The 10,401-nt window shown below is 41.3% G+C and overlaps 1 protein-coding gene and 1 long non-coding RNA gene across 2 annotated transcripts; both read left to right on the top strand.

The window, feature by feature from the left end:
* The first annotated feature begins 5,538 nt into the window (after positions 1-5,538).
* LOC9646346 (DNA damage-binding protein 1a) lies at positions 5,539-9,938 on the top strand. Its single transcript, XM_002976128.2, has 19 exons — positions 5,539-5,706; positions 5,764-5,812; positions 5,876-5,935; positions 5,985-6,076; positions 6,130-6,181; positions 6,249-6,311; positions 6,372-6,421; positions 6,469-6,544; positions 6,607-6,816; positions 6,868-6,974; positions 7,024-7,132; positions 7,190-7,390; positions 7,440-7,655; positions 7,708-7,818; positions 7,866-8,141; positions 8,193-8,467; positions 8,527-8,881; positions 8,940-9,221; positions 9,277-9,938. Exons 1-19 carry the CDS (start codon positions 5,603-5,605, stop codon positions 9,856-9,858), a joined length of 3,270 nt encoding a protein of 1,089 aa, XP_002976174.1. The 5' UTR covers positions 5,539-5,602; the 3' UTR covers positions 9,859-9,938.
* A 28-nt stretch (positions 9,939-9,966) lies between these two features.
* On the top strand, positions 9,967-10,395 carry LOC112348480. The gene is made up of 3 exons (XR_002993057.1): positions 9,967-10,054; positions 10,235-10,282; positions 10,350-10,395. It is a non-coding gene; the product is annotated as an uncharacterized LOC112348480 (long non-coding RNA).
* Positions 10,396-10,401: the final 6 nt, after the last annotated feature.

Genomic DNA, 10,401 nt, shown 5'->3' with positions numbered 1-10,401 from the left:
ATCTTCAGAATCTCTATTCGGTTGTTGTTGTTTTTTTGCTCTCGAGTTTGTACTGCCATGACTTGAGGATCGGAGTTGTAATTATCAGCATAAGGTAGTTTGTCAGTCTTGACCATCCTTGTTGTTGGTGGTCGCTGCTGGTTTTGATCTTGTTGTCAAGGAGGTGGTGGACCAAGTCTCGACGGACCTCCTTGGTTTTGAAGTTGAGGTTGCCATGGCCGGTTGTTGTAGTTGCCTTGGTAGCCTTGGTTTTGATAACCTTGACCTTGGTATTGTCGGTTCTGGTATCTTGAGTATTGTTGGTATCCTAGGTTGTAGTTGTCTTGGTTTGCTGCATAGTTTCGGTTTGGCGGGTATTGTCAATCATTGTAGTTGTTGTTGTAGTCGTTGTTGTAATTGTTGTTGTAGTTGTTGTAGCAAGGTTGATCTTTCCATTGTTGACTCTACTGTTGGAAGTTGTTTCTTGGTGTTCTCCAATTTATCAAAGGTGGTGTCAAGTAGTTGTCAAAGTATTGATTTGGATATGGTTGTTGAAATTGCTGTCAGGGATAGTTCAAGATTTATCAAACTTTCGGAGAATTTTGAAATCTGCAAGTCTTGGCGTCATGACCACCTTTGGCACAGATCTGGCATTTGGAGATTTGGAGTTTGCAGTCACTTGCCAGATGTCCTTCATTCTTGCTAGTACACCAAATTCCAGATTGAAATTCTTTGATGTCAGCCTTGGCTTTTCCCTTGATCTTGTCGATTGTTTTCCTGAGTTTCCAAAGTTTTGACTTGGCGCTCTCTCCAAGTTCATCATTGGAGTCATCGTCAGAACTGCTGTCAGAATCTGAGTTGTCTATGTCGTCGACTTGTGCTGTCATTTGTCGAGCTTGAACATCTTGAAGGGCTCTTGCGAGTTTGAGGTAAGTGGTGACATTGATGTGTATTGCAGCTTTTTGGAAGGATTATTGGAGGCCTTGCATGTACCATTGGTAAAGTAAAGTTTCAGTGGCACTGTTGCTGCATTTGCTGGCATGTCGAGTGAAGGTTTGAGTGTAGTCATCAATGGATTGACCAGACTTCTACTTGAGTTTTGGGATCTTGTGAAGTTGTTGGCTTTGAGTGAGGGAAGACTTGAATCGGTCAATGAGCTTGAGTGTGAGGTCATCGAAACTTGTATTTTGAGGAAGCATTTGAGCCCATTCGTTGGCTCACTTTCGAAGGGTACATCGGAAGTAGTATGGGAGTTCGGTTGTGTGGCCGTTGATACAGATTGCTTCTTAGAACTGTTCAACATGTTTCTTGGTGTCTTCCAACTTCAGACCATGAAATAGTGGATAGGAGACATGTCTTCTGACGGGTATGTTGGCTACGGCAGTAGTGACTGCCATTTGCTGTTGGTAGTAATGTCGGTATTGTCAAGGTTGTTTTATTGGGTTCTCACCATGGAGTCCGAAGGTGATTTGGAGCAAGGGGTTGTCGGGGTCGACAGCAAAGTTGGTGTAGGAGGGAGCTGGTGAATTGTTGTTGTTGTTTAGTGGACTCTCCTCTGTTTTTTCTTCTTTCTTGGGACTTTTATCGAGTGTGTCGTCAGTGTTTGGTTGCTTGTCAATGTTGATTTTCGGAAGATGCTAGTTGAACTTGTTGTCAAAGTACTTGTCAGAGTTATGTTGTGTTGGTTGTGGTGGTTCTTCTAGATTGTCGAAGAGTTCTTCGAGTGTATAGTTGTGTGATGATTGTGGTTGCTGTTGAAGATTATTGTCGTCGACGATTGGTTCGTCAACCTCATTGTTGTTGGATGATTATAGTTGTTCATCAACTCAGTGTGAGTGGTCGACTTCTTCGTCGAGTGCTTGACTATTGGATGATTCAGGTTGTTCGTCTTTACCGCTATTGACTAGGTATATCGGAGTGCGACTATAGTGGGTGAAGTCAAGTTGTTGTCTTGTCAGTGTGTTAAAGTTGAAAGCGTGTTCGAAAGGTTTGGCTGATAGCAGGCTTCAGTAGAAGTTGGATGCAAATATGGGATATATCGGTGTTGTGAAGATTGGTTGGTATGGTGAAAATGGTACCAGTCTGGTGAAGTCTGTAAAGCTGGGCAGGAAACTTGGTCGTTCGTTGTCACTGTAGATGGGGTTGGTGAATGTACCTTTGAAGTGGTTGTATGCTGCTTGAAAAATGTTTTGTTGCTCGAGCGTAGTTTGTGTCAACTGCTCAAATGTTTGGTCAGGCTCGGGCACTTCAATGGGTGCTGTTGAGGGTCCTGCTGGTGGTGTGTCTGGTGGTGTTGTGTAGTTGTCATATTCTTCATGGATGTCCGAGACTAGTTTGTCAGAGTTAGACGAGTGAATGAATGCTGTGTATTGATATGAAAATGATGAGTGGAGATGGGGATCCACAATTCGGATTCCCCCCTTTGAAAGGCTGGCAGTTCTAACTGCCAGCATATGCTAATAAATGGTATATGTTGTGCATGATCCAATCTATGGCTCCGATGCAACCTTGGGTTCAAGGTCGGAGTCCCTTGAGCTTGGGTTTTTGGTTGATACACCTTCTTCCACCATTGGGCAACATGTGGATAACCATCTCCTCTCCCAATCATAGCCATTTCTTTCACACTTTGTAGCCATCTCCTTTCCCTCACAATCTTATTATACTTGGCCTACCATCTCTTTTGCTTCTTTCACCATCTCCTTGTACTTGGGCTGCCATTTTCTTTCCACTTGCATGGCTACATCTCTCCCTCTTCAAGCCATCATTATCAATCTTTTCTTTTGCTAAGATGTTGGTCATGCTTTGACTTTGGGCTATTTGGGACTTTTGTGAGAGATGGTTTGACCTTTTGTTTCCTTCTTCTTTTGTGCATGTTTTTTATTTGATCTTTGCATTGCAAGGATCTTAGAAAAATAAAGTCTCAAAGTTCCTAAATCTTGAAACAATCTCTAAATCTTTAGGTTTGTGGAGTTCCAAGATCTTGTTTGAAATCCTTAAGGGTCTCTAAGATTCTTAAATCTATAAAGAGCTTTAAGATTTTATTTCATTTCTAGCTTTTATTTAGAAGTTTAATGTTTTGAAACATCTATGATTGGCTGAGCTCAAAGTGCCTATGATTGAATGATCTTGAAGTGCCTTAGTTTAACATAGTAAAAGTTAGAAGTAAACATTAGTTTTAAGCGTTTTTACCTTTAACTTGATGATTGATTCATTTCTTTTGTTTGGTTTTGCAAGTTCTTGTGTTTGAGTAGGAATATAGATTTCATTATTGTCTATATTGTGATTCTCTCTCTAGCCTCCTCATGTAGATCTTACAGCTTCTTGTAGCTTGAGATTGAAGTTTGCTTAACTCATTTTTTGGAGGTGGTGGTGATCTTTACTCATTCTTTCCAAGTATATAAAAGATGTGTCTTAATTAAGTTGTAAATTCCAACATGTATTTCTCCCTTTTTTTTTTTCTTTTAGCTTTGTTTTGTTTGTGAGCCTTTTGTTTGAGTTGTTGTTTCTTAGTGTTCTTTCTTTACTTTTTCTCTTCGTCTATATGTGCCTTCTTTTCAATTTTTTTTGTAAGCTTAACATAAAATTTCTTTAAGTTAATTGCAATGCCTATTATAATAAGCAAGCTTAGAAGTCTTGGTGATGAAACATTGCAAGTTTTGAATACTAGTTTTGCTAGTTTTGCTTTGTTATCTTGATTTCCTTTATGGTTTTTTTGTTATTTCTTTCATTGTTATAGTCTTCAGTCATCATCATTAAGTCCTTTACTACTTGAATATAAGCTTATAAATTTAAGCTTCCCAAAAAGTCATCTAGCCTAGTAGTATTCAAACTTAAGGACATTTAACTCTAAATATTTTAAAATCATTAATTAATTGAAAAAAAGGGTGCATTTTTGTTCATAAGCCTTTTTCTTCTATATTTAAACCCTTATAGAGTGTCTCTTGAGTTATTCTCTTTAATTTCTTACATTAAATTTCTTCCAAGGTGGTTGTGTATAATGCATTCACTCTATACTCATTATTCATTCTTATGTTGTTTAATAGATAATGTATGAACCTAGCTTTGATGTTACTCTTTAAGTGCAATAAGTGACACTTTTGAAACCAATTAAGCAATATCCTTTTTTGTAAGTATTATATTCATCATCCATCTTTATCGATAACAAAATTCTTAAAAACTAATTTTGAATGATCTAAAAACATATAGTTTTTGTGATGTATAGGTGGGATTAGTGTTATGTTAATGCCTAGGGATGCTATTTTCACCAAAGCCACAAAGTTGCAATAGCTTTTATGACCATCTACTATAAAAATGTGTAAGTGTACAGTCTATAAATTTTACAAAGTAGTCAAAACAACTAAGATATAAAACATTATTGATCCATGCTTTTTCACTAATAGTTAATACACTTGACTAACAACCTATTATCTAGTTAGCCATTCTTTAATCTGTTTGGAAGATGTATATATTTAGAATTATTTATCTCCTGCATTGCAATATGTCAGTGTAGTGAGATACTCAATATTATTTAGAGTGATTATGTAAAACAATTTAAAACTTTATAGAGTTAACACCTTCACACCTTGAATTTGACTAATAAATATTACAACTTCATCATAGTTCTATATTCTCTCTAGTATGTATCTTGTAATGGTGTATATACTCTTTAAGTTTTGGTAGGTTGCATCTATGACAGACTTGTTTATAAACTTTATGCAGTTAATTCCTAATGATTTTACAATTTTATATATGAGTTTTAGATGGTGTTTTAAAAATCCACTTTATCACAATCTTTCAAGTATTCTATGGGAGAATGGGTTTGGTTCTTCGTGGGAGCTAAAAAAAACTATTACTTTTATAACACTGATTTTCCACATTAGTTACTTAATTTTTTGGCAAATTATAAAGAGTTTTTCAAGGATTGCATTTTCAAGTATAAGCATAATTTTAAATTTTTAAATTTTTTCTTTTGAATTCCATCTCTCTAAGCTGATAACAATGACTTTAAAATGTTATATTTTTTAAATGTAACCTTTTTATTTAGCCCATCATTTAATGGCCTTTTTGAAATCTTCTTCTTCTATTCATATGCATTGTTGTTATTTTCTAATGGGGTGAATTATAAAAAAAAAAATTCTATAATGTTTCCTCTTTTAACATGTATTCACTTATATAAACCCTAGTTGAAAGTATTGGTGAAGAAGTAACAATTATAAGCGTTTTGCTATTTAATAATGGAGATGTACTTCATTAATGTGAGTGCATAAGATACAGAAATATAATTAACTTAAAAACCTTAGCTTATATAAAGCAAATGGTCCTCACACACTTAATCATTTAATTTTGCAATCACAAATCTCCTTATCACACATCTTTATATTTAAATTATGAAATAGATTTTTAAATATTTAAACTCTTTTATATCATTAAAATACTTACAAATTCTTAATTTCTATCAAATAAAACTAATAATCTTTAATTTTTTAGTTTTACATAAAATAACCTAAAAGTTCTCAATTACTCACGCTTTTTTATTGAACTTTTATTTTTAATCTTCGAGTCTAGGGTTTTTGGGGAGCTAGGTAGGGCATCAAAGGCTCCGCCTGGGCGTGGAAGGGCAGCGATGAGCGTCTGGAATTACGTCGTCACTGCGCACAAGCCAACCAATGTGACGCACTCGTGCGTTGGAAATTTCACGAGCCCCCACGAGCTCAATCTCATCATCGCGTAAGTCCCTGTTTAGCTCCTCTTGCGCTTCTCCTCTCACTCAATCATTTCCTCCAGAAAATGTACACGGATTGAATTTCACTTGCTCACAGCTCAAGGTCTCCAGGTACTCTTTCACGCCTGCTCTTTGTTTTTCGTTTAGTTCTAAGTGTCTCTCGTTCTCCTCCAGCCTCTTTTGGACGTGCCAATCTATGGCCGGATTGCAACCTTGGAGCTCTTCAGGCCTCCGGTATGAATCTTTCTCGTCTCGGATCTTTTCTCATTTTCTCGCACCACAGGGAGAGACCCAGGATGTCCTGTTCGTCTCCACGGAGAGATACAAGTTTTGTGTCTTACAATGGGATTCGGAGACGACGGAACTTGTCACGAGGTTACCTTGAGTTTTTCAAGAGCAAGTCTCATTTTTGTTTCCTGTTTGGACAGGGCAATGGGTGACGTTTCAGATCGAATTGGTCGGCCGACGGATAATGGACAGGTTGCAGTGTAACTCTCTGAGTTCTATATGACGCATCGTGTTTTTTTTTTTTTTTTTTGTCTTTCAGATCGGCATTGTTGATCCAGAGTGTAGGCTGATTGGTCTTCACCTCTACGATGGCTTGTTCAAAGTAAACTTGTTTCAGCGCTACTTCTGATAGCTGACCGTGATTGTGGTTGCCTGGATAAAGGTAATACCGATCGACAACAAAGGACAGCTGAAAGAGGCGTTTAACATCAGGTAAGAATGTTTTTCCTGTGTGCAACGCTTAGGATTGTCAATCTTAGGCTGGAAGAACTGCAAGTGCTGGACATAAAGTTCCTGTATGGCTGCTCGAAACCAACAATTGCTGTCCTTTACCAGGTTCGGTTTCCTTCAATATCCTTTTAGGAAAAAACTTGGCGAATGTTTGCTTCATTTGACAGGACAACAAAGATGCTCGTCACGTCAAAACATACGAGATACAACTGAAAGAGAAGGATTTTGGTGAGGGGCCATGGTTGCAGAATAACCTCGACAATGGAGCCGGTATGCTTATTCCCGTGCCAACACCCCTTGGTGGCGTTATAATAATTGGTGAGCAAACCATCGTTTACTACAGCGGTTCAGCATTCAAGGCTATTCCCATCCGGCCTGTAAGTTGTAAAGCGAGCAAGGTTTACAGCAACTGATATTGTATGTTGCAGTCAATCACGAAAGCATATGGGAAAGTGGATGCTGATGGATCACGGTATTTGCTCAGTGATCATACTGGATCGCTACATTTGCTTGTGATCACTCACGAGAGGGACAGGTTTGAAGACGAGCTAGATTTTCTTATGGTATCAAATTTCTTGATACAGGGTACTGGGTTTGAAAGTTGAACTGCTCGGGGAGACCTCCGCTGCATCAAGTCTTTCCTACCTTGACAACGGGGTTGTTTATGTTGGCTCCAGCTACGGGGATTCACAGGTGAGTCGACAGGATTTTTCTCGTTTTAAAAATTCTGAAGTGGTTGTGATGCTGCAGCTCATAAAACTGAACGCGCAAGTAGACTCAAGAAACTCTTATGTGGAGGTTCTAGAGAGTTTTGTCAATCTTGGGCCAATTGTCGATCTCTGCGTAGTGGACCTGGAGAGGCAAGGTCAAGGGCAAGTAGTGACGTGCTCTGGTGCATACAAGGATGGATCCTTGCGTATTGTCAGAAATGGTATCGGCATCAACGAGCAGGTAATGCTTTCCGCTATGGTTCCCTGTTCTAACCTTGCTGATATCATAGGCCTCTGCTGAGCTTCAAGGTATTAAAGGCATGTGGTCTTTACGAGCCACGTCCAAGGATGTCTTTGACATATTCCTGGTGGTCAGTTTCATCAGCGAGACAAGAATCCTGGCCATGAATATGGATGATGAACTCGAGGAAACTGAGATTGAAGGTTTTGATTCCGAAGCACAAACTCTCTTCTGCCATAACGCTATTCACGACCAGATTATTCAGGTACGAGATTCTAGACACCGCTGGATGGAATTTACTGGGATTTTTTATGCAGGTAACTTCGACTTCTTTGAGGCTGGTTGATGCCACTTCTCGACGGCAATTGACGGAGTGGAGAACTCCGTCTGGAGTTGCAATAAACGTGGCCACAGCCAATGCTTCGCAGGTATTGTGCAGTTAATCCATGTATGTACAACCAGCTTTGTTTAACAGGTTCTTCTCGCGACTGGTGGTGGAAATCTTGTTTATATTGAAATCGGTCGCGGGTCTCTGACGGAAGTGAAGCACGTACAACTCCAGAATGAGATATCGTGTCTGGATATAAATCCGATTGGTACCGATCCCGATCGTAGCAATATAGCAGCGGTGGGAATGTGGACGGATATCAGTGTGCAAGTTTTTTCTTTACCCAACCTTGAGGTTTTGGCGAAAGAAAGTCTCGGCGGTGAAATTATACCACGCTCGGTTTTAATATGTGCATTTGAAGGAGTAAGTTCACAGGACTTTTCTTGCAAACCAGACACTAACTCTCTCTGGCAGGTCTCATATTTGCTTTGCGCTTTAGGAGACGGCCATCTTTTCAATTTTCTGATCGACACCAGTACCGGTCAACTTTCCGACAGAAAAAAGATTTCCTTGGGCACACAGCCGATCATGCTCCGGACTTTCAGATCTAAGAATGCAACTCATGTGTTTGCGGCGTCGGATCGGCCTACGGTCATTTACAGTAGCAACAAGAAGCTGCTTTACAGCAACGTGAATCTGAAGGAGGTGAATCACATGTGTCCTTTCAACTCTGCATCTTTTCCCGACAGGTCTGTTTCTAGTTCTCTTTTGTGAGCTCTATTAACAAGCTTTTGTTTGTCGTAATCAGCCTGGCAATTGGAAAGGAGGGAGAGCTCACAATCGGAACGATTGATGATATCCAGAAGCTACATATACGCACGGTGGCACTTGGGGAACACCCTCGCAGGATCTGTCACCAGGAGCAGACTCGGACGTTTGGCCTTTGCACCGCAAGGTTTTATAGCAACCCAAACGGGGAGGATCACGAAAGCCATTTCGTAAAGTTGCTGGACGACCAGACCTTCGAAGTTTTAGGCTCGTATAACCTGGACACATTCGAGAACGGCTGCACGATCATTACGTGCAGCTTCACTGATGACCCGGCTACGTATTACTGCGTTGGAACAGCCTATGCTCTACCCGAGGAAAACGAACCAAGCAAGGTACGAAGCAAATGCTTTTCCTAAAGGTCTCTGCTGAGCTTCTTCTTTGCTTCTCTAGGGACGTATATTGATCTTCACTGTAGAAGATGGCAAGTTCCAACTCGTTACTGAGAAGGAAACGAAAGGAGCTGTGTACAATCTAAACGCCTTCAACGGGAAGCTCCTAGCGGGCATCAACCAGAAAATCCAGCTCTACAAATGGACACAGCGGGATAGCACTCGGGAGCTTCAGTCGGAGTGCGGTCACCACGGCCACATCCTAGCACTCTACGTGCAATCTCGCGGAGATTTCATCGTCGTGGGCGATCTCATGAAGAGCATATCGCTACTTCTCTACAAGGTATGCTCTTTGTACAGAGTGTTTTCTTGCTTATGGACTGTTTACTACTTCACAGCCGGAGGAAGGAGCGATCGAAGAACGCGCGCGGGATTACAACGCAAACTGGATGACTGCTGTGGAGATCCTGGACGACGACATCTACCTCGGAGCCGAGAACAGCTTCAACCTCTTCACGGTGAGGAAGAACAGCGACGCTGCGACGGACGAGGAGAGAGGCCGGCTGGAAGTGGTGGGAGAGTACCACCTTGGCGAGTTTGTCAACCGGTTCCGGCATGGCTCGCTGGTGATGCGCTTGCCGGACAACGAGACGAGCCAGATCCCGACTGTGATCTTCGGCACCGTCAACGGAGTGATCGGAGTGGTGGCCTCGCTCCAGCAAGAACAGTTCAACTTCCTCCAGCGGCTCCAGCACTGCCTGGCCAAGGTGATCAAAGGCGTCGGGGGGCTGAGCCACGAGCAGTGGCGATCGTTTAGCAGCGAGAGGAAGAACGCCGACGCCAAGAACTTCCTCGACGGCGATCTCATCGAGTCGTTCCTGGATTTAAACCGGGCCAAGATGGACGAAGTCTCGGCGGCCATGAGCGTGTCCGTGGAAGAGCTTTGCAAGCGTGTAGAGGAGATGACGAGGTTACACTGAGAAGAGTGTGCTGTGAGAGAGGACTTTTATACTGTTGTAAAAATGGTTTTTACTTCAAGTAACTTTATTTACCTGATGATTATTGTTGTTCTTCCTTTTAGGGTTTCTGGCTAGAGGACGAGAAATGGAGAGCGAGCAATGCTTGGCTTGTCCGATTGCGTGCTTCGGCAGCGACCGCTGCGGCGATGTAGCTGAGGTAATCTTTGCATCGCATTTCATTATCCAGCTATGCGATCCATATTTCCTAGGCGCTGGTATTTTGTCCTCATTCCTTCTTGCGTGGCCGATGCATTCTCTAGGAATTTCTAGGCTTTGGATTTCTTGCGCTAGGATTTCTTCCTTCGGAGGAGAATGAGTGTCTGGTTGATTTGTGTAGTTTTTCTTCTGCTGGATCGCGGGGAAGCTGACACGAATGCGAAGGATAGTAAGTTTTCGTGTTTTTTCTTTTCCTTTCTTTTCTTTGTTGAGCTTATGCCCATGTTGTGTTCCAGCTGAAGCACTCCGGGGCTTCCAACGGGGTGTTCAAGACCCATTGTCTAAGCT

The sequence above is a fragment of the Selaginella moellendorffii genome, unplaced genomic scaffold (assembly GCF_000143415.4).
Source record: "Selaginella moellendorffii unplaced genomic scaffold, v1.0 SELMOscaffold_29, whole genome shotgun sequence".
Lineage (NCBI taxonomy): Eukaryota > Viridiplantae > Streptophyta > Lycopodiopsida > Selaginellales > Selaginellaceae > Selaginella > Selaginella moellendorffii.
The sequence above is the reverse complement of the archived record's forward strand: the minus strand, read 5'-3'. Positions and strand labels throughout refer to the sequence as shown.